This window comes from Rhipicephalus microplus, chromosome 4, assembly GCF_043290135.1.
Source record: "Rhipicephalus microplus isolate Deutch F79 chromosome 4, USDA_Rmic, whole genome shotgun sequence".
In the NCBI taxonomy this organism is placed as follows: domain Eukaryota; kingdom Metazoa; phylum Arthropoda; class Arachnida; order Ixodida; family Ixodidae; genus Rhipicephalus; species Rhipicephalus microplus.
In genome coordinates, this window is record NC_134703.1 from 74,019,408 (window position 1) to 74,043,944 (window position 24,537).

The 24,537-nt window shown below is 43.3% G+C and overlaps 2 protein-coding genes across 4 annotated transcripts in view; both read left to right on the forward strand.

Annotated features, from left to right (window-relative positions):
• Nucleotides 1-10,403, forward strand: part of LOC119172115 (transmembrane protein 192) — a 33,506-nt gene extending 23,103 nt beyond the window's left edge. For all 3 annotated transcript variants that reach the window (XM_037423110.2, XM_037423109.2, XM_037423108.2), the window contains exons 5-6: nt 3,990-4,098; nt 10,131-10,403. In XM_037423110.2, coding sequence (XP_037279007.2) covers nt 3,990-4,098; nt 10,131-10,272 — 251 coding nt within the window. In that variant the 3' untranslated portion in view covers nt 10,273-10,403. The remainder of the gene's footprint in view (nt 1-3,989; nt 4,099-10,130) is intronic.
• Nucleotides 10,404-16,165: 5,762 nt separating this feature from the next.
• On the forward strand, nt 16,166-22,624 carry LOC142814372 (cytochrome P450 3A4-like). Its single transcript, XM_075893099.1, has 6 exons — nt 16,166-16,230; nt 16,792-16,888; nt 17,710-17,761; nt 19,551-19,651; nt 20,406-20,522; nt 22,616-22,624. The coding sequence occupies exons 1-6, from the start codon at nt 16,166-16,168 to the stop codon at nt 22,622-22,624; spliced, it is 441 nt and encodes a 146-aa protein (XP_075749214.1).
• The last annotated feature ends 1,913 nt before the right edge of the window (nt 22,625-24,537 follow it).

The window sequence follows — 24,537 nt, forward strand, 5'->3', positions numbered from 1 at the left end:
CCAATGTACTGTATTTCACATAGCGCACATTCTATCATGTATTTCACGTTCTAAGAATCGCAGTCAAGATTGCCTTTGCTTTTTAAGGAAAAGTTGGAACCAGTACTGGTGAGCTGTTGGCATGTGCGCATGTACGGGCATACTTTGAATCGCGGTTTTTGGCAAGGATGGCACCCGATCGTATCAGGACTGTCTGCTTTCGACGATAATGATGATGAGAGTATGTCTCGAATAGTTTTAGCTTTGCGATACACTGCTTTAGGTGGTTCGGTGAAAATGGTTCTTAAGCGTTCACTTTGCATTAGAATATTGTGGTGCTTTCTCAGCACATTCGAAACACGCGGAACTAACGCAGAATGGGTAAGGACCAAGTTTGTCTGCGCTGAGGGAGTCGAGTTTTTAGCAGCGCACAACAGCGTTCTACGATTATGCATGTCGGCACGTTTTATTGCATCATCAATTAATTGCGGCAGATATTTTTGTTTGACTAGAGCATCCTTTAGTGCTCTGCAATTTTTTTTTGAAACTCTGATTGCTGTGAGCAGATTCTTTTAAAGCGTAAGGCCTGACTGTAAGGGATGCGGACTGTAAGGGACGCTGGTCAGCATCACTCAAGTCCTCATGAGCCGATTCCCCTTCGCTGTCGAAGACTTCTGCGACAATCACTGTTGCCGACCATGGCAACATCGGTGTCAATTGTGAAGTAATCGCCCAGGGGCACATCAGCTGGCATAATGTTCACATAGCGGCCGTCTTGCTCTTCGCTGGTTTATTCATAGGCCACCTTACCCGGATCAGCAGCGTCGCGCACAAAGCCGCTATGTCTAAAGCAGTTTGCGACTACTGCAGGCGGTGTGTTGTTCCACACGTATGTCAGCATGTGAATAGCGCTTAGCAGGCCTACTTCGTACTGCTTGCCTGACTCCATGCAGAGCAACATCCGCACGAGTACCTGCCGTCGATAGTGGCTTTTCTTGAACTGTATGATGGTCTATCGGCTGCAAGGAAGCCGTTGTGTTCGGAGGCAGGAATAGCAGTTTAATGTTCTCGAGCCTGGACACCTTCATGTGCGCACAACAGTTGTCTAGCACGAACAACACCTTCCGAGCCTTGGTCGCAAAGCGGTGGTCGTGCTGATGCAGCCAGGCTTGAAAGAGTATGGCAGTCATCCAAGCCTTTCTGTTGAACTGGTAGTTGACAGGCAGCTGCTTAATATTTTTAAAACATCTTCGCTTCACAGCCTTCCCGATCGCTAGCAGTGGCAGCCGCCCTGTGCCGGTCATGTTAGCAGCCAGAAGAACTGTCATGTGCTCTTTACTTCGTTGTGCACCAACGCACGGCCCCCCTTAAAGGCGATTGTCTTGTCAGGCAGAGCCTTATATAACAGTGCTGTCTCTCAGCGTTGAAAATGTTGTACGGCTTGTAAGTAGACAGGCGCACAGATAGACAACCAGTCGTGCACAACACTTTCGTCAGCTGCACCTCTTTCACCACACACGTTACGAAACACCAGCTCATGTCGGTTCTTGAAGCGGTTGAACCAGCCTTCCGAAGCATTGAAGGAGTCAATATTTATGGTCACCGTGAACTTCTCTGCTTGTGCGCAGATAAGGGGGCCACTCAAGGGCAAACGCGCAGCGCACGAAACTCAATTCAGCGCAACAGCGCTTTTTCTAGCTTGGGATGCCCTGCCGTTCGAAGCTTCTTCCTTTGGTTGCCACACATGTCCCCATTATACTCTTGCATAATCTGCTCTTTGTTCTTCATGTAAGTGCTCAGCGTGCTTTTCTTCACATTGAACTTTTCCATCACTTCTTTTCGAGATGCTCCCACTTGCAACCCATTCAATATTTTCACCTTGGCAGCGAAATCTTTTGCTTCGTACTTCGCTCTCTTCGCTGCGAGAGTTGGGGTGGTTGTGGCCGCAGGAGTCGAAGGGGAAACCATCCCGGCGTCGCTCGCGTGGTGGTCACGTGCGTGTGCACGAAGTAGACAACACAAACACGCACACACACACAAGAAACGCACTGCGATAAAAAAGAAATAAAAACCAGCAAACTTTTCAAAAAACAGTAAGACTGCAGATGGCACTGATTACGTACAAATAAATAATTTAAAGTACACTAGAGGTGAGCAATCAAACTCGACCGTCAGGCAAATGTGTTCGACGCGCAAGAAAAAGAAAAGGCAAATCCGTGGGTTGCCCGTTGCTGATGACAGTAGCGATGCACTGCCTTCCATTTTGGTTGTTTAAAACACCATGTGTGTGTTTCTTTTTTTTTGTGCCTCCCAGATGTACTACCCATAGATGAAGTTTTGAATCTCAGAGGCCGCAGTCCGATCCCAAAGTTGTTTAGGTGCGCCGTCAATTTGGCCAGCAGAATTCGCTGCTTCTTCCCCGTCGTGACTTGACTGTGGTCGGTCGTTCGAATTAAGCAAAGCGCGGCCGACATTGTCCAAATTAATGAGAGTTTTCAGTCATAGAGCAATGTACATTTTGGACAACACCAGATGCTGTGGCCAAATTACCTGAAATTCCGAATTAACGAGGATCGAATCAACGAGATTTTACTGTATGCACATTAGCTTAACTGATAAGCAATATGATCCAGACCATTTGTCATGATAAAGCAACTGCAACGAGGGCAACAAAAGTGAAGACGACATTGAAACAGCGCACGTGAAGCAACTCAAGGAATCAGTATCTAATGCCTGTGTGTTACACGGATGTGCACTATTAAAATTTTGTCTTGCAGCAATCAAGTTTCACCCATCAGGCAAACATTAAAATTATTCAAATGAACATGCAGTTGTTTCATAATGTTTCGTGTTTGTTTTTTCATGCTTATTAGAGTATAACGCAAAGCCCAGTGCAGGTAGGCCGCTCAAATAGTTGCACATCTGATTTTTGTGAAAATTGTTAACATTTTCGCTACGATGATATTTCAGAATAACTAATGATTTAAGTGGTCTCTTGAGGTTCGCTGTATTGAGATTTTAGTGCAGTGTGAAAAGGTGTAACGGTACATGGCAGAAACGTGGAATTGCACCAGGTGTCGCACCATGTGAATTGCGTAACGAGTGATCGTTTAAAATCCTGTTCATTACACAATGCTGCAGCATAATAACCATAATCAGTATTAAAGGACAACTGCAACGAAATTTGACTTGGACAGAGTTGGCTCTGAATGCGTAGTAATGTTGGGTAAGCAATGGAATGACTGTGAAAAATCTTACAATCACGTATTTTATTTGTAATCGGTGGTCCAATTGTCAGCTAGCAGACGACGCGGAGCTCTAGAAGTGCGCCCGGGCAAATCGGACAGAAACGGAAATGGCGTCAGTTGTAGCTCACCACCCCTGGAAGTAGAACTCCCTTCAGCCGTATCCGTTCCTTTTCCGCGTGACGCCCCTTTACCAGCAGATACTTCAGATGAATTAACTCAGCAGCCTCCCAACAGCGTTGTTGCGCTGTTCAGAGGCTGCTAGAACATATGTTATGGCCGGGACTAACTTTCACGCTTTTCCGAAAAAGGTGACGCTCCAAAATCTGCAGGTTATCGGAGTGAGATGAGAGGAATGGGTGGTACCGAAGAGCATGGTGCTTTACGTGGTGCACTTCAAAGATGAAGAATATAAACACGAGCGGTTGCTCTACCGAAATACTGTTAAAACTGAAAAGAATGAATCCCGATGCAGTGCTTTCAATAATCAGCCACTGCTGAATTTTGAACAAGACACTGGATTTCTTATTGCCTACGTTAGGTGTGTCTGGCGTGTTAGGTGTGTCTGCTGCTGTGATCAATTTAGAGATAGCTAGTGTTTGTACTACAGCAGAATTTGTGCACAGAGTTAGTGTTTGCATGATGAAACGCAAAAGCTCTTCAACTTTGTTTTTTAATGTTCCACATTAAATTAAACTGATCAATGCGGTGCTTTGTGTTCCTTTAAATGGTTTTGGTATAAGCTTTCTTCAAATTTCTTTGCAGTGATGACACTGAACTTCCACAAGAACAAGTACAAGCTAGATTCTCTTCACGATGAGCTTCTCCTCAGCTTCATGCATTCCCAGACATCTGTTGGTGATCTGGGTTTTCGGTAAGATGGTCAAATTACTTTATTTACTTCCTCCGCTTTGTAAAATTGTCTGTTTAGAGCATCTTGCATTTTTACACGAAGCTACCTGTATGGTTTTCAAGTATGCTCTAATACCTGGAAAATGTTTTGAATGTTAAATGTTTAGTTATATCATATGTGAGGATGCCATCAAATCACGTTAATTTAACCCCCTATAATTTGGAAGCTGGTCTAATTTTGACATGTTTCCTGGTCCCAGCAGGCATATGTACGGTTTAATGCCATCACTTTCATTATTTAGTCATCATCATCATCAGCCTGACTGCATCTACTGCAGGACAAAGGCCTCTCCCATGTTCCGCCAGTCAACTTGGTCCTGTGCTTACTGCTGACAATTTACACCCGCAAACTTCTTAATCTCATCTGCCCACCTAACCTTGCATCTCCCCCTAACCCGCTTGCCTTCTCAGGGGATCCAGTTAGTTACCCTTTCGAATCCCGGCTGCGGCAGCTGCATTTCCGATGGAGGTGAAAATGTTTTAGGCCCGTGTGCTCTGATTTGGGCGCACATTAAAGAACCCCAGGTGGTCCAAATTTCTGGAGCCCTCCACTACGGCGTCTCTCATAATCATATGGTGGTTTTGGGACGTTAAACCCCATTTATCAGTCAAGCAATCAATTAACCAGTTAGTTACCAGTTACCCTTAATGACCAGTGGTTATTCCGTCTACGCGCTACATGCCCGGCCCATGTCCATTTCCTCTTCTTGAGTTCAACTATGATATCCTTAACCGCCGTTTGTTCCCTAATCCACTCTGCTCTCTTCTTGTCTCTTAAGGTTAGACCTACCATTTTTCTTTCCATTGCTCACTGCGTCGTCCTCAATTTAAGCTGAACCTTCTTTGTAAGTCTCCAGGTTTCTGCTCCATAGCAAAGTACCTGCAAGATGCAGCTATATACCTTCCCCTTGATGGATAGTGGCAGATTACTATTCATGATTTGAGATTGCTTGCCAAATGTGCTCCACCCCATTCTTATTCTTCTAGTTACTTCAATCTCGTGGTTCGTCTCCGTGGTCATTACCTGCCCTAAGTAGACAGTCTTTTACGACTTGAAGTGCACTATTACCTATCTCGATGCGCTGCTCTCTTCCGAGGTTGTTGTACATTACTTTCGTTTTCTGCAGATCGATTTTAAGACCCATCTTTCTGCTCTTCTTGCCTAACTCCTTGTGGAAGCATTCTATATCAAATAAAGAAGGGGAGTCCATTAGCAAAACATCGATATCTTTACATGAAAAAGAAGAAATCCTTTATTAAACTTCTTGGGGCAAAACTTGCGACAACTAACACAAGAGATGAGGTCGAGCATAGACTTTCAACTAAATTTATTACTACTACGACGCGCATATATATGTTACAATAAAGACGATAAGATCACTTGCTTATGTGAACTTGCCATTCAAAGAAGGCGAATTTCAGAATTGTGGTAGGTGCACTTGTCTCAAAATACCTTAAAAAAAAAAGGTAAATGTACAATATTGATTTGCAGAATAAATCCACAATCATGCGATATGTACTACATTTTGTTCCTTTCCCGATTGATAGCACTACATTAAAAGCTTGTTATTTGAAACTTGGTTGCAAATTGCAGTACAAATTGCAGTGAATTTGTACTGACACCCTTAACCAGCAGAGCCTCTTGCATTTCTTGGGGGGGGGGGGGGACTCCTGATTATTCGAAAGCCTCGGTATGCACAACAGTTAATTCGAACTGAAGACTGAAGTCACCTAGTTTTCATTGCTCTTTGCAGAAGTCTGCCCACAGTGATCAAAATGTGTTGCACAACTAAGTTAAGCTTACTAGACATGCAAAACAGCAAAAGAGCAGCGTTTCTAAACAGATGAGAATTTGAACACTGTGCTGGAGCTCTTGGGAAAAGATGCAAGTGATGCTCATAGGGTCGTGACGGAAGAAATACGAGCAAATGCAAACGGACTACAAACTATTTGCAAAAATAATAGCAAATAGAATTAGGGCGACATTAGAGTTGTCTTCTAAAGGACCAAGCAGGATTTTGTGCTGGCTACTCCACAATAGACCATATATATACTATCAATCAGGTACAACCAACCCTAATACAACCAACTCCTATACATAGCCTTCATAGATTACGAGAAGGCATTTGACTCAGTCGAGACATCAACAGTGATGCAGGCAATACGAATAAGGGCATCGATGAAACCTACGTTTACATACTAGAAGAAATCTACAGTGGATCCACAGCCTCCATAGTTCTCCACAAAGAAATCGACAGAATCCCTATAAAGAAGGGCGTAAGGCTGGAAGACGCGATCTCTCCAATGCTATTCACTGCGTGCTTACAGGAGGTTTTCAGGGCCCTAAATTAAGAAGAGTTAGGTATATGAGTTAATGGAGAATACCTTAGTAACCTGTAATTTGCTGATGACATTGCAAACTCGGGGGACGAATGACAGCTCATGATTACTGCACTGGACATGGAAAGCAGAAATGTAAGTCTAAAAATTAATATGCACGAAACTAAAGTAATGTGCAACAGTCTCGGCAGAAAACAGCACTTGCGATAGGCAGAGAGACGCTGGAAGTTGTGAAGGAATATGTGTGCTCAGGACAGGTAGTAACCGTGGAGCCGACCCATGAAAGTGAAATAACTAGGAGAATAAGGATGGGGTGGATCACATTCGGCTAGCAATCTCAAATCATGAATAGTAATCTGCCACTAACTCTCAAGAGGAAGGTATATAACAGCTGCATCTTGCCAGAACTTAGCTACGGAGCAGAAACCTGCAGACTTACAAAGAGGGTTCAGCTTAAATTGCGGACGACGCAGCAGGCAATGGAAAGAAAAATGGTAGGTGTAACCTTAAAAGACAAGAAGATAGCAGTGTTCATTAGGGAACAAACGGGGGTTAAGGATATCATAGTTGAAATCAAGAAGAGGAAATGGACATGGGCCGGGCATGTAGCGCGTAGACAGGATAACTGCTGATCATTAAGGGTAACTAACTGGATTCCCAGAGAAGGCAAGTGGGTTAGGGAGGGACAGAATGTTAGGTGGGCAGATGAGATTAAGAAGTTTGCGGGTATAAATTGGCAGCAGCTAGCACAGGACCGAGTTAACTGGCTGGACATGGGAGGACCTTTGTCCTTCTGTAAACGTAGTCAGGCTGATGATGATGATGGTTATAGTTTGAATAAGGAAGAAAAAAATGAACATAAGCCGAGCACACAGCTCGTAGGCAGGATAACCGCTGCTGGTCATCAAGGGTAACTGACTGGATTTCCAGAGAAAGCAAACACACGAGGGGGAGACAGAAAGTTAGGTGGATCCATTATATTAAAAAGTTTGCAGGTATAACATGGCAGCAGAAAGCACAAGACTGGGTTGATTGGCAGATTGGATGGGAGAAGCCTTTGCCTTGCAGGGGGTGTAGTCAGACTGATGATGATAATGCAAGTGACTGATTTCGATTGCATTACTTCTGGTATGTAAATAAGTGTGTTTTTGAGCATATTTTGTAATATATTTAGCATTAAAGGGACACCAAGTCTACATTGATTTCTGAAATAACGGTTCAGACCAGAAGATATTTGTTTTGAAATAAAATCATGTTTTAGTGGTCCGCACAGCGGTAGTGCACTTTAAATCACCCACCTAAAAACTGACCTCCTGGCGAAGCTGTTGCCTTTCCCAAAGTTGCCCACCTTTACTCAGCAGCCGCAAACACTAGTAGCAGAAGAGCGAAAGTAGAGGGAGTTGCAGCAGCCTTTGAAGCTTGCCGGCTTGTTGCGATGAATGTCATCAGTGAACCTGGCAACGAGGCATTGGCTTGTGAATCTAATGCAAAGGTAAAGCACTGAGCTACTTTCAGTATAGAGGTTCATTGCTCGGCGCCCAGTGAAAAGTCACGCCGATTTCTTCGCTGCATCTCATGCACATGCCATTAGCAGCTTTTAACTTGCATGTATACGTTGTAACATTGCAGTGTCGCGAGAGTACCAGATCGCATTCACTGTGTTACCAGAATGCACATTCTAACAAAGTTTTAGCCAAGCTTCAGCATTCCATACATCAACATATGCGTACTTATGTAAACGTACACCTTTAGATTTGTGCAAACCCCTAAAAGGTGATAATCACTGCATCTAAACTATATTCAAGTTTAGATACGATTGAATCACTACTGAGGCAAAAGCATGAGAAAGCATGCACAGTATTCTGGCATATGTAAAAAGTTGTGCAACTGCTGGGTTACTGTGCAATGATGCTGACATCCTGTGACAATTAGTGCAACCACAGTCATGGAGACATTTGTATTTGCCTAGCGTTTTCAGGGGAAAAAATTATGAAACGGGCAACTCATTCGTAATTACGCCGCTGCAAGGCATTCGCACCAGAAGTAGAATGCATGATGTTTCTGGAATAAGTGCTTGCCTAGTGCAACTGGGTCCCGCTAGGTGGCACCACCGATCCAGCCGAGCCAAGTGACAATGAAACTTTTTAACTACTCGCGCCATTTTCTATGGTAATGCCAAGCGGTTTTTGTTTCCGTGGATCAAAGAGAAACGGACAAGCACCATTGTATTACTTGTTGGCGTGCACGGAAGGTTCTTTTTCATTGAAGCTGGTTTGATTAATACTGATTAGTTGTATTCTTGACTCTTGATGTCATTGGTATCATTTCAAAACATCCCATTTGTGGCGCATATGGTATCGTAAATTTGCCTGAATTTCTCAATCAGTAAGAACTGTTGTTGATAGTATTGACGTTCGAGATGTTCTCAAACATTGATCTTTCACTCTGACATAAATTGTTTTTGGTTTTAAGTGTGCCTTCTAAGGCTAACTGCTCACATGAACGCATGTCGGTGCTTGTTTCTGGCGTGTCACTGATCAATAAATTAATTCTGTTCACTGTTACAGCTCCTTGAACTGAAGTTACAAAATCGCTTGCCGCAAGCATGTATATATATAGAATAACGAATATATAGAATAAACAATAACGAGTTCAGAGCTGGCTTTTTGGGGTTTTATCCGCACTGTGTGGCACGATGTCTATTCATTCTAGCACTTGCCTGATAATTTAAGGTGTGCCTAATAAAAAATCTCAATAGTGCTATTGAGTTTGAACTAATGTTGTTTTACAATAAATATTTTAATGTGCATATAACAGGCTTTAATGCTAGCAAAAATAAAATGTCCTCACAATATAACTTTGCAGAAGCACTCGACAGTGATGTGATACAATACTTTCTCCTTACCTGAAGAATAGCTCTAACCACTGTTTTTGATTAGCATGCAGTGAGCTTTAATTTTAGTTTGCATCTACTCTGGGTGTGTGCCTGTCTTTGTGTACGGGTATGTAAGTACATTCCACTTTAATTAACTGCTGTATTTATTTGCACAAGGTGTGTTGAAATGAAAAGGTACAAAATGAAACTGTGCTTACAAATGAAGACTTTATTCAAAGCATACACTATGTGTCTGATCACTACGATTTCAGTGATGGATGAATGGGAGGACTACTTGTTTTCATAATTCCTGTGACCGTGATGAGACACAGTTCTTCACAGCGTCCCCAAGTTTGTCATCCGAGTTGAAGCACCTCTTTTTCAAAAGTATTTTTCAGAGGACTGTACACGAAAATTGTGGGTGATCAATGGTGGCTGCTCAAACATATTCTCCTGTCAGAGATGAGATAATGTGTCACTACTTCTTAATTGTTAAACTGCGGTGTGTGCACCATCCTGTCCGCCCACACACTGCTGTGTCAATTTGTCGGCGCTCTTTGTAGAACCTCTGCTCTCTCATGCGCATGCAGGCGCCCCCTCCTACACCAATCTATGACAGTGACTCCAGTCGCATCCTTTGATGTCTTACTACATTCTCCCATAGCGGCATAGGCATGTATTTAGAGGTCATGTTGTTACCCTTTGTACCTCTTCATTTCGACACCTCTTGTATGCAAGTCTTGATTTATTACGCTACATTAAAACCCACCTGTTTGCAGGGACGACACATATTTTGAAGATGTCTTGGAGAAGCAGTCGGACATGATTCGCTACTTGAAGAGATACAATGCATTTCTCGGGCGGAAGATACTAAATCTTAGCGTCGAACTGAACAACTTCCGGTCTCATGCATCTTGTTGAGAATCTGGGCAGTGTTATTGTGCGTGCGTATTAGTGTGTGTCCATGACATGCTTCACAGCTGGACTGTTTGTTTTAAGCATTTTTTTCAAGGATTTTATTGATATTATTAAAAATGACACTTTATTTAAAAGTTGCATCTTTGCCCACTTATGTCACTACGAGTTTAGTATTTTTTTTTACTGATGAGACTAATATGATGCTTAAAAAATGTTTAATTTTTAAGGTTGTGTTTTGAGCTCAGTGCTAACAATTTTATCTTTTATAACAGTCTTCTTTGAATTATGAAAGATACTAAGTATTAAGGTAGTCTAAGAGCTCTCATATTTGCTCTAATGTTTGTGGCTTGAGTTCATGCCTAAGATCTGGTCTTTGGTGGTTTTACTGTAATGATTTTTTAAAATTATATTTAGGTTATCTTTTTTTTTGCCATAATTGCATTTTTTCCCTGATTGGTCCATAAGGTTCTGTTTTGAGTTTGATCATGATGTTTCTTTGACTTGTGTCTCTCAAGTGGATGGCTGTTCAAAGTTGCTCCTCCTTGCAACTTTCACAGCAACCTGTCGGTCCCTAGTTGCCAAAGAGTTCTGAAGTTCCGTTTCACTCTTCTTTTTTTATTTATAATGTTGCACATTTGATGCTAGCTAAGGTCTTTAATCACAAGGTGCTTTCTTACACTACGTTACATAGAACTGTGGTACACATGTAGTTTTAGAGAGAGGTGCTTGTGACAATGTTGACGCTTTGTGCAGTTGCTGAGCTCAATGCATTTGGTTATAGAAAACAATAAACTGTCTCCAAGTAATTTGTTATATTACAAAAAAGTTCTTGAAGTCTGTTTTTGATGTTCATGTGGCACTGATGAACTTCAATGCTCTAAGCCAACGAGTGTGTGTACTCTAAGGCAAAGAGAGTATATATTTGGGGTGTCCCTCGGCCAGAACAATAATTGTCATCTGGCTCGCTTGCATTTTTCTCGTGAAAACTGAGGCCTGGCTTCTTTCCTATTGAGAGTGTTACGCCATGCTGATGGCTGCAGGCAGTTTGTGACCAGGAAATACTGGACCTGCAGCATTAACGCAGGGCAGAGTGTGAGATAAATGATGTTTATCAATGTGAGGCAGAAAGGCCCCCTAAATCTACTTTTTTTAGAGTTCATCTGCTGAGGTCAAGGTTTGCCATGAATCGTCGATAGAAAAATATCACTATGAACTGGCGCGAGCCACTTTTGCCATTCCCTTCATTGCCTTTCCCCCTCTTCCTCTTTTGCTTTGCTACCAGAAGATGTGCGCAATTTTTTCCGGGGAAGGATGCAATAACTTTATGGGAGAGAAAGCGAATGGAGAGAGAAATAAGTAAAGAAATAAATTTTTTTGCCAAGGTGAGATTCAAACTTTCGTACCCACAATTCGAAGGTGAGTGCCCTAACTACTTGGGGATCCAGGCTGGCTGGCAGGACATAGCCTTGTGTAGTAGTGTACAGCAAGGTGGCGGGAAAGGAAAGCGAGGGTAAGAAGGAGTGATGGGTAAGGAGAAAAGAAAGAAGTATAGGAGAATGAGTACAGAGATAGAAAAACGAACAGATAAAAAGGGAAAAAACATGTGAAGATAAACACGAGAGACTGACTTCAGAGAGGGAAAGAGGCATAGAAAGCGAGAAAAAAAAGAAAAGGAAGAAAAATTAGAGGATGCTCATGCTTTACTTTCTAGAGCAGGTTGCGATAGCCTAGTCGAGCCTGGTGCGCATCGTCTTCTGAACACCTGACCTGCTTCAGTTCTCAGTGCGTGCCTCCACTGTGCCATCAGAAAGCTAATTGTGCGCGTAACATATGCCTTTGGAAAGTATCATTGAATGCTTATTGGAAGCGCAGTTGTTCAGTGCCCATTACGCCAAAATTATTTATTTTGTAAATTAGCGAAGGGACCCGATATGCGTTCGTAAGGCAATGCAAAAACCTACACAGTTGTTAGATTTGTTTATGTTTCTGAAGCTGGTAGGATTATATATGTGTGTGCCTTTTAAATCGTCTGTTTATACGTCAGTTCACATTTCTTCATGCCTCGTGCAATTCTACACTTTTGCCAAGCAATGTATGATGCCCTAAGGAGTCTCCTTTCACTACATGACATTCGTATAGTGTTTTTTTTTTAAACTGTTTCAGCAAATCTCGTGGCTCTTGGTAGAACACCTGCTTGCCCCACAGATAGCCTGGGTTAGATTCTCACTCGGACCCGGAAACTTTTTACTTATTTTATTTGCATATTTCTTAATTTTTCGGTCACAAAGTATGATCTTTCACTCAAAACCAACAAAGGGAATGCTAGAGTTTTTGTGAATTTCTTCAAGAAGGTGGTTGAAAGCTCTTGCTTCCTAGAGGCCCACTGAGTATCATTCACATCCCCATTGCCTTTTTCAGCAATGTTGTTTTCTGTTCTTTTATATTGATCACCGTACTTGTAATGCAGTTTCATATATCTACTATAGTGTGTTAGTCATATGAGTCCAGTTGATTATTTTGTGGACTGTAGAGATGTTTTCCGGCTCATTCCCAAAGTACTCTTGGAAAATTTGAGGTGACCTTAATGTTCGCCTAATTGTCTTGAATGGCGCTAGCCCGTAGAGTGGTGCGCGGAGGAGGCTGGCGCGCCAAGCGAGCGCCGCGGCACCTGGCCCTGGTGTCACGCGACGCTGACGTCACCACGAAGATGGTGCGCGGCGAAGCACCAACGCCGAGTGCTGCGGAGCTAGAGGTAGGCTAGCGTATACGACACGTGCGACGTCAGCATTTACTCCACCCTCTGCTGAGGTGTGCACTGCGAGTCAACTGTTGGAGATATGTCGCAACCTCTCGAAACACCGTCCTCCTAACTCTGTTTAGGGATCGACAACTGGCCAGAACGTGCGATTTGACTGTGGTGGAAATGAAAAAGAGCGTTCAGCCCCGCTCGATTCTGTGCTGCTTACGAGGTGAAAGGAGCTGCTTGGTGAGAAGCGGCTCTGCCTTCGCAGCCGCCGGACCGTGCCTAGAGTGACCTAGAATTTTAGGTCGCTCTACCGTGCCTAGCCGGAGCGCATGCTAGCAGCAGACCACCGCTCTCTAACAAAAAACAGCCTTCGTGATCACTGTTATTTGTTTGCTGTCAAAAAGTCCCCACTGTAGTCTTGCACTGACTTGCTATTTGTTCAGTTGGAAATTTTAAGGACGATAGTCTTTCTTGGGAGGCACAAATTTTGGTCTGTCTGTCTGCCCGTCTTACGATTCGGCCACTGGGGCAAAGTTTAAGCCCATGCTGAACGCCCAGCCGTCTTGGCCTGGTGGCTGCATTCATACTTGTGAACATTGGCAAGCAAAAAGCAAATATTACGTACATCTGGGATGCAACATTAGTACATAAGTATTAGGTGGTGTATTCCTTTACTTGAATACATGAAGACATAGTTCTAAAGACCCTAGTGTTTTTTAGGCTGTGCTGAAAATGCGACGATGTGCACAGAAAAAAAAAGTTCTATGTTTACAACACGGTTCTGCCACCTGGCAGTGGCCCTGGGTATTGCAGAAGCTCTTGCTTCATAACGGCATTGCCAGATGGCGTGCACATCTCACGCAGCGCCTCATCTATTTTATCAATGTGAGCTAGATGGGGCCGATTTAACATAGAGAAGGCACTGTCTTAGGCAAGGCAAAACATAAATGGCCGGCAAAAGTCTATCGCCTTTCGACGACCTTTGCGTCGAAGCACGCAGATACGCGGCCGATTTTTTTCCTTCTTTAAAACAGAAATTACGTTTTGAAAATTTCTGTACGTCTTAAGGAAAAAGCATGCTGTGCAACAAAATATGTAAGCCATATTTCTACTTGGACCGCTACATTACGAAGATGAAACCGCAATATGAGTCATAGTGCTATTTTCCCCAACTCTGTCGTAATATTCTGGCAATGTTGAAGCTTCATTGGCTCTCGAAGTATTTTAATCATTTAACATGGGAACCTATGAAACACATAATGTGGATTTAGTGGGATAATCAAGGTGAACAGTGGAAGTTGTGGATATATTACTCACGAAAAAATCTGTCTTTCATAATTTACGCTAAACATGCAGCATATTGCAATTTTCGCCAAGGCAGAAAATAAAGTCGAGACAAACATGAATGAACCGTTATAGTCATTGAATATCAGTGCCTTAAATTTAAGGAAAAACTTTCGTTGCTCAAGTCGGTACTATTGTATAAATTATTTAGCCCGACACAGTTTCACTTGGGTGCCCAAAGGTCGAAGCGCCGTCTAGGCAACACGAAATCTTTTTGCGAATTATAACGTCTCAATAACTACTATTCGCATTCACATTTGGCTGCATAATTATTTTCCAGCATGATCGGAGATGGTAGAGAATACACGCACACACACACACACCACGCTGATATACTATACTATACTATATTATAAACACTGCACATTTACCTACTCCCCTCCTCTCTACCACTTCCCTTTCTCCTCTCTTCCACTTGCTATACATGGCTTCACTACACTTTACCTTTTCATCCTCACATCTGCCCTCGCCTTCAATTTTCCTTCTCGCCCTTTGCTATAAGCTGCTATATTTGGCTATGCCATACGCTCCCCCTCAGTGACTCACATCAATTTTCACTATCACTTCCCTTTCCCAACCCGATGCTTTACTATCATATGCATGACTACGGTTTTACTCTCTACCGCTTTCACCTCTTTCGCTATACTGCGAATGTTAACGGACTTGCTTGAGCTCCGCTTTAACAGCTCCACAAAAAGATAAAAAAAGGGTTCATTCGTATGTCATGCGAATCGGCATAACACGATAGTGAAAGACGTCTCCCCGGAATATAGTTCACATAAGTTTTTATATATTAAGAATTTCTTACTAGTGCATCTCATATTTGAATCATCACGTTGAAAGCTCTTCGGAATTTTAGCCCATTACACATGGGCTTGGGAGTTATTCATGAACGAAAATGAATAAATAAATAGGCAATCGCGAAAACGAACTAACCAAGCGTAGCGAACAGCGCGAGAGGGAGGCGTATACTGTACACAAAGGAAACGCAGCTTTGACTAACAACATTCTTTATTGCGTAACGAATGCATGGTTGTTAGCGCTATTCATATGATGCAGGTGAAAATGCAATAAAAATAATTGTTCATTAGCGCCCCTCCTCTCTTTTACCACGTGTAGTCATGTCTCTGTTAGCGCTCTCTATCCCACTTGCACCGGTAATATAGAGTGGAAATGAAAATGCAATAATAAAGAATGGCCGTAAGTCAGCGCTGTTTGTGTAGTCGTAATTATTCTGGCCGTCGTTTCTCAATAGTTCCGCTTCGTTATGCACTAAGCGGTACCGTTCTGCAAACAAACCAGCGAGGAAATTTCACGTTGTGCATGCGCCGGAAATTACAGTTTGACACGTGTAACGGCGCAAAGCCGCTAGCCGCGCGCGCGCGCGCGCACACACACACACACACACACACACACACACACACACACACACACACACAACATAACATAACATAACAACATATTCCTCCTCTCTAGTTACCGCCCTTGCCGCTCGGCACCAGGGTGGTTGGTGCCTTATCATCCCGTTATACCATAGTGCAGTGTGGTTGGGGTGCCTTCAATGAAGACACTTCAAGTGCTTGTTCGTCTGTGTCCTCCTTTCTCTTGTAACTTCTGCTAGAATCACTTACCATATTCTTAGCGCTTGACTGCATTAGAGATATATAAGAAAGCCCGTTTGTAAACGATGTCTCGCGTGTACTATCAGAAGTTCTACAGAAAGCGGCGCGCAGCGAACGTGGAATCTGCGTTCTTCAGCTGGGCTGTTTTCGCTTCAGGATGCGTGACACTCAGGAGGACGCGGCGATGAAGCTGATTGCTCCACCGGACTGGTTACTGCTAGCGACTACTGCTGTCATATTGCTGTATATGTAGGTCTCCAATTTTTTACCTCCGTCTTTCGCTGTTGTATGCGGATGTTATCGTTGATGTCCTTAAGTCTGTCGTTACCTCTATAGTGCTGCGCGTGAGTAGTGCACACTGGCAGTTGTCAACGGTACGTAAAGAGTGACAGTGTTGATTTCAAATATCGCTAATCTTAAGCGATTTCTGTTCCGTTTACTTTCACTGGCTGAACAATGCTTCTTCGTTTCAGCGAAAATGTTCACTCTTCGTAGATGAGGGAAGCGGTGACCCAGAATGCATGGTGTTATACGCCATTATGAATGTCCTTTGGAAAAGGGGGGACCTTTCTTCAGGCGCCCTGAAGAAAGGTCTCAGTTGGTTCCAAAACTTCAGGATTTGTTCAATTTAAAGTACAAAAAGCAGCTTTTACTTTTAATGATTGAATTAGATGCTGTCCCACCTTTTCCAGTGCTATTTACTTTCCGACCAGACGGGAGTCTGTCAAATGTTCACCTTGAATGCCCATTGTACGACGACGTCTGAAGTATGTCTCACGCCCAGGCATGCTGAACGTCGTTTGTTTTCAGGTATGCTACAAGGTATCGAAACTACAGGAAGAAACAGAATATTCCTCAGGAAGACTTTTCTTTAATTTTTTGCCCGACGTTGAGAATTCTGTACGAGGTGAGCCGATTCTTGTACCTCCTACTTGTGTGAATGTGATGGAACCGCACATGTTTAGCTAGTAGGTGAGGCTGAGCGTATGTCGTTCACTTCTGATCGTTTCGCTGGAAAGTCAATTTTTAATGCACTAGTAGATGCTTGCTGTTGGGCTAGTTGGTCAACCTTTAGAGCACCGAAAAAACTCAACCACGCATATACGTAGGCGTGACCGGTACACTGTTCAATGCCGTCACCTACTCGAATTCACAAAAATGACAGAGCGCTGAACTCGATTTGTCAAAAGCATTTCTGGAAATCAATTAACTTAAATGCTGTGATTTTTCCTAGTTTTTTACAGAGATTGTTTTTCTTCAGACATACGATGTACCGCTATCGCTAATATAATTGTTAGGGCGTAACGGCTTCAAGAATGTCTCCGTTTCTTGAGGGGAGACCCTCATAGGATGGTGATCACATGAGGATCCCCACTCGCTCACAGCACCCACTCAGTCACATTTTGCCGATAAAGGAAAGGCTCCTGATTTTTTTTTTGTGTGTGTGTGTGTGTGTGTGTTCATAAAAAACAAAAAAAACTTTTTTGTATTCAGGTCAAAGTGAAAGGGTAGGAAAGACGTTTAACATTTATTATTAAAAGCAGGCTCATTTATTTAGGTGAGGCGAAATTGATCTTGGATGGCTGATTGGTTGATTGGCATTATTTCTCCGTACATATTGGCACCACCTTCCCATGCAGAGTTCGGCCTTGAATCGGGTGCTTAATTGATATACTTGTATTCGGCACTCCTTTCCTGGCTTATTCAACGTCTTCTTTTCCATCGCAGCCTTTTTGCGTGGTCGACGATGAGCGTTACCAGAAGCTGGGTAGAGTTTTTGAATAAGTGGTATACACATTTGATGCGCATGCGTTGTTTAGCGAGTACCCTGGAAAAATCGGCTACCGAAACCGCGTCCTTAACAAGAAAAATCGCGATACTTTGTATTCCACACCGGAAAACATGTTCCACGAAAAAAAATACATGGGGAAGTCAATGACAGGGGTAGGTCGACTTGAAATTCAAGGATGTACCTACTAAAACTTCTGGGTGGGCCATAACACACGTTCGAACAGTCTTGTTTACTCTGCTACAGTGTTGTTGTTTACAGCGTTTTCTACACTGTGAAGCCAGCGTAACAAGCTATACAATAATTTAAAAATAAAACAAAACGTCCCGCTGTTGGGAAAAAGAAAGGAAAATAGCAGCATTGATAGCGTCGCGACTCAGTTGAGTGATTTGCAAAGATTCGTACGCATTCGCCAACCTAACCACCACAGACAAAGGCATGCGTACGGGGGGGGGGGGGAATGAGCCCTCTCCTATATCTACCTAAAAGAGGAGGGTGCAATGTCTGTCCAGTATATTGACTACGTAGACAGGGTAGCCTCGCGACGAACTTTCGCTCCCCGGCCCCTCCCCAGAAGGGGAACGCTGCCCTATTTATCACAGGCGTACGTGTGAAATCGCACCACAGGTCCTTTCTCTGTGCCATGCACACGTAACCATTGCACCGTGTGTCGCTTCGTGGGCATCGTCTCATCACGTGTGACCACGTGCGGACGTCCTTATTGGACGGTGCGCGAACGCTTACGCGTGCTCGGACAACAGACGTAGTTTCTGAAGCGTTGCTATGCTTATTCTTAATGAAAAACTGTCCGTCCGTCCGTGTCTAGAAGACGATCGCCGCTTCTAAGTGAAATCCCGAATAAAAATATGTTCTCATCCCGCTGCTTCGGTTTGAATCGTCTTGCTTTGAACTCAGGCTCCCTACATTTACCACCGGTGTCACTACGCTGCGCATTCATGTACGCACGCATAGTTAATCTACATGAATGCTATGTAAGCGCGGTGTAGAAGAAATGTACACTCGTTATGATGGCTACGTTAGATTTCGTGGAATTCAAATTCTTCTGCAGGAGAACGAGTAAAACCGAAAAGCTTTACATAATTGGACCACATGCAAAGCCGAAAGGCTTTACATGTGGTCCCAAGGTTTCACGTGTTTACTGAACACATTGACGAGCACTCGTGCACGTGCCACGGGGCATGCGTCCCGTGGTAGGTGATCCTAAGAGCGCCAGTAAGAATATGAAATGCTTACGTGTGGTAAAAATAAAGGACACCGTGCCGATACCACAAGAAAACAATGAGAGATGCATGCGTGACCGGTAAAACGGCGAGTCATGTAGGATCCTTAAAAAAATTGGCAGACCCCTCGTACTTTGGGAATCGACGTTATGGGTTATGAATTTTATGACGTTACGAATTTTACGTCATAAAACCCCTTGTGAGCACAGATCGACGAATTTCGCCACGCACGCTTTAGACACGTGTACACTCTAAAAAAAAGTGTCTTTTGATTCTTCTTTTATACACGTGAGAGTGTCGCATGCATAGCACTCCTTTTAGGGAGTCACAGTGACTCTCTTTTGTAAAAGCTTTCCACCGCTCTCCTAAAGCGAGTGCTATGTCATTCACGTGTGCATGAAAAGGGAGTCGGAGTAATGATGGAATATCGGTAGCTTAAACGCAATTATAAGCATTTTCCTCTTATAGCGTCGAGTCTTAAAGTGCGAATAGCGAAGCTAATGATATCTCGCATGGTGTTTTGCTTTGTATCGTTGCCAGGGTCTACGAGGGTTGGAAACCGACCCTTCTCGTCGGTGAACCTGAACATGTGAAGCAGGTGCTCGTGAAAGACTACTTTTCATTGCTTCCCAATAGACGGGTACGTTAAACACAAATGCGCATGCGCGCCCAAAATTAAAAAAAACCCCGAAAGTTATCATATATTTACTTGCTTCGTGGTAGGAGTTCAGTAGCACAAAAAAAACAGACAAGAAAAATTATCAAAGCCAGTTCCACTCCAATTGCAGCTGTACTGCAAAATCATTGATTCACGTGTGTGTGTTAGCTTCGTGTTTAGCTGCACATGTTTGCTCTTGTGTATGTTTACTCTTTTCCGTTCCATTTCTTTTTTTCCGCTTGAATATGTGATACTTTGTACCTTTTCGTGGTTGTCTATTTATCTGGAGGTTATCTACTTTCTGTCTCATTTCCACTATTTTCCTGTTCGCTGCTGTGATTTAGTGCAGCTGTTCAGCGCACGGGCCCCCAGCATCGTCCATCGAACCCGCGACCTTCGGGGCAGCAGCCGAGCCTCGTTAACTATGTGTATACTGTACCACTGCGACTGTACCGTAAACAGGCAGCTCCGTTTGATGTAACGCGTTTGCCACGAGAATGGCAGCTCGAGATTGATTGCACGCATATTTAATAACAGCCGCCCTTAGTTGGAAAGTACACTTTGAAACTATACAAAAATTGGGCCAGAAAACTATAGCGTCACTAATCTGGACGGTATGTGTCGTTAGGCACTATATTACGTTTGTGGAGCACTAGTTGACAATAATGATTGAAAGCAACTAGTTCATAATTTTTTTTTAACGTGTGCATACACTCGTTGCCTTCGGTTACAACAGAGAGTGAGGAATTTCGAGCCGCTCATGGACAACATGATGCTTGTCGCGCCCGTGGAAAAATGGAGAAAGATAAGAGCATCAGCGAGTCCGGCATTCAGCGCTGGAAAACTTCGCAGGGTAAGAACGATGTGGACGAGCAGAGCGAGTGATTTCTTTGCCCAAACAAACATCTCACTCCTCTGTTCTCTTTGTTTCCCGTTGCCTTATATATCCTTCCAGCAAAGAGTTGACCGTCAGTCAACGGAAAGGGAGCTACTGTTAGCCGAATCGGAACGTAAAAATAAAAGTGGCCGCACATGCACGATATGGTTATGTGGTTTACTAGATCCAAACCAAAAGCGTCTAGATGAGGTTAGAGAACCTGTAAGTAATGAGTACAAGTTCGTGAACATCCTTCTAGATGTATATCATTCTAGACTAAACCTTGCGCTAATATGAGCTTTAACATCAGTTTGCAATGTTTCTATACAGCTGTGTTATAAAAGGCGTCAGGAAATTGCTCCCGGCTGGGAACGTTTCCATTCTAAGCTGTATAAAAAACCGCAGTATTCTAAGAAATTTCGGTTTCACCAGGAGGTCAGTACACGAGTATGTGTACTGGCAGTGTTACAAAGAGTCGTGCACTGAGTATGTGGTGCACCCTACAGCAACAACGACACTGTCAACCGCTGGGTACACGATATCTTATTCCACAAGACACGGCCTCACTTCGCACACAACAGTGGTCTTAAGACGCACATCATATACGTACAAAATAGTATGCCAAGTCTATGTCAAAATAATGAAATAGAAATGTGGCTCTGTTGACTTGAATATTATCGTTTTCTTGGTGTTGATGTTCTTCGTTATTGCCAGCCTTGAGAGGACGGCCAGCGAAGACTACGTTCTTGGTGACGCGGGCGTCCGAGTGCCCAAGGGTTGTGTGATAGGAATACCGGTGTATTCAATGCATCGTGACCCGGAGTTCTTTCCGAATCCAGACAAGTTCGACCCCGACAGGTGAGGATGACTAGTGGAAGTTTCGTTCGGACTTACCGGGAGCGCTAAATAATCGCATCGGGTCTCAAACGCGACACGCATACTGCGATGCAACGTGTAATATGCATGCCTGGTCTGTATGTCATGTATACAAATAAAATGGTTGCAAGCGACAGGACGCGCAGTGAGTCCGCGAAGGCTTTCGTTGCTTAACAAATAGCATAAAGATGCGTTTAGAGCTTTTAGGTTGTTGCATATTCGCGTGCTGAACGTTGCAGCTCAAACCGTTGAAAAGTATACCATGCAAGGTCGCACATTAGGGTTCCTCTTTAACACTTTCTACGTAACAGATGTGTTTCACAAATAGTGTACGTTGCGGTTTAATGTCCCAGAAATACGATACGATTATAAGGGACGCCATAGTGGAGGTCTTCGAAAACTTTCATTATCTAAGATTAATTCTCCTGCACCTAAATTTAAGTAAACGAGCTCAAGCATACTCGTCTCCAAAAACGGGGCCGCCGCAGCTGGGATTCCATCCGCCGACCTGCGAGTCAGCAGTCGAGCATGTATGACCACTAGACCACCATGGGGTATGTGTTTCACGAAGAGAAGTAGACACCAGGTGGTGGCGTCCAGCGAGCTGTGGATTAGTTTTGAGCACCTGGATTTTTATAACGCCAAGCGTGTAGTTTATTTCACAGTGCTCCAAAATTATGTAATCGCGGCTGATTTAAGTGATCAATGAACCGAAAAAAAAAGTGTGCGTAACACAGAACAGTGACAGAGACAAACGAAGCCGCTGAACTTGCAACCAAGGTTTATTCCATACATGGGGGTATATATATATATATATATATATATATATATATATATATATATATATATATATAGCACATGAAACTTGAAACTTTTGTTATGTTTGTATGCGTCTGGAAAAACTTGGATTATGCAATAATTTCCTTGTCAAATACGCTAATTCCTTGCTGAGGAGCGGTATCGAAGGTGCACTGACACACATTACATTTCTTGTTAATGCAGAACGCCTCATAAATCTTCTTTCGCTTCATTGATCATGTACCAACCGGCCCAAATAAGCAATTTATTGATTGTAAGTGAACTCGCGATCATGATCACTGGATTGACATAGAATTTTCTTTTTCTCAAAGCTTTCCTAGGTTAACATTTTAAAATGTTAACACTTGTTAACATTTTCTACATTTGTCACGCAGGTTCAGTGAAGGAAACGTCGCTTCCATACGCCCGTACTCCTACCTGCCTTTCGGTGCCGGTCCTCGAAATTGTATAGGCATGCGCTTCACCTGGCAGGTTGTCAAGTAATCCATCCTACATTCCGTACACAGAGTGCAGTTCGTGCGCACGGAGAACACAGAGGTGTGATTTTTCTTTTCTCATCAAACTCGCTCAGCTGTTATCGTGACGAGTTTTTACTGGTTGCGTTATTTGAAAGCTTGGTTAAATCCGATAAGAGCGTAGTCAAGGGATAGGGGCGGTCACATAATGGGAAAGTGTCCGATGCATTTGCAGTAGTCGCCTCTCTCAGACATGCTTGCTAACCACTTCCTTCGAATATGAAATATGAAATGTCACCCTCATCTACAGTCGGAAATCCTATTGACTTGATATAACCATACTACATATCATTTCATACTTGAAAAATTTTGAGCACATGAAAGTTGTTTTATTTCTTTTGACGGTGGTGCAGACTTAAATAAACTTGGTTTATTATTTTCGAAGTTTTTTTACTCGAACACAGAAAATAGAGCATTTCAAAGAATGGTACGGATGCACTTACTAAAGTACGTGTTGACAAAAAATACTTTTCAGTATGCGCTGGAGGAAGGAAGAGTAAAGATGACGTAAAAAACACTAAAAATAAAGCTGTAGTCGCTAACTCTTGCGCTAACTTTGCAGCGGAGACATTTTCGATGACTGAATATCTCAAGTGTGCTCGTGTGCGTACATGAACGCATAAGCGTCATGAGCTTCTGAGACTGCGTGGTTTTTGTATAGCGCCACACGCAATTTATTTTTGCAGCATATGTAGTCGTTGATTGATTGATATGTGGGGCTTAACCTCCCCAAAACCACCATATGATTATGAGAGACGGCGTAGCGGAGGGCTCCGGAAATATGTAGCGGTCACCAACTTTATGCTCGTGCGCTTGTTTGCAACGCATTTGTATGTTGCTTATTTGTGAATATAAAAGGACATGTTGATGGTTACGTTGCTTACTTTATGTACAACGAAAAGTAATTAGGTGACGTGCAGATTGAACGTGGTCCCCCCCCCCCCCTTGAATCTTGTGTAACGCGTAGTTATTAATGGCCTGAGCAGGTTCACCCTATCACGTGTGATTTGTGCGAACAGTTTTAAGCGTATGAAGTACTCTCTTGCAGGCAGCCGAGCAGGACATACGTAAAACATTACGGCAAAACAAATCCTAGTCGGGGCTTCTAACAGTGTGCACGCAGTAGAAATTCTCTGGTGGGTATAACGCAAACAAATTGATAGCTGCAACTGTTGACGCTTGCAGCCAAATAAACGAGTTAAACATGGAGCGCGAGGTTTCAGAGATGAGCAAAGTACCGGAGAAAGCTAAGTCAAGACGAGCTAAGTACAGGAGAAAGTTTTCGTCGAGCAGTGCGCGTGTGCGCACTGGTTGCACAGTGTTCCACCGGGCTTCCACGCCGATGGAGAGCAGTCGCTGTTCACGTCACTGTTGAGAAGCCTCAGTGAATGTGATTACGTAGCTAGCGTCTCATTATAACAAAATTTTAAGTTCCACGCAGCTCATGATTTCCATTGAATTGTTTTTTTGTATTCTTCAGCGCATTGCCAGGATGGGTTTTCCGTAGCGCGACTAAATCGTTGTACAAAAGCAGGCGGGCAAGGAGAGACATGGCGCGTAGCGCCTTGTGTGGCTGTGTTTGTCGGTGTTCACATTGCCCGGTTTTTAACTGTGGCTGCACACTTTGTCCGTGCTTACGGACCTCCGTCGGGGTATACGGCATTCAACTGTACAAACACGCTTGGAAAACGTTCCCCTCAATTTTTTTCCTGTTGTTTTTATGTGAGTTCTTTGCTACGCAGTCTACACATTTTTCGGATACTCGTTCGCATTCATCAGCG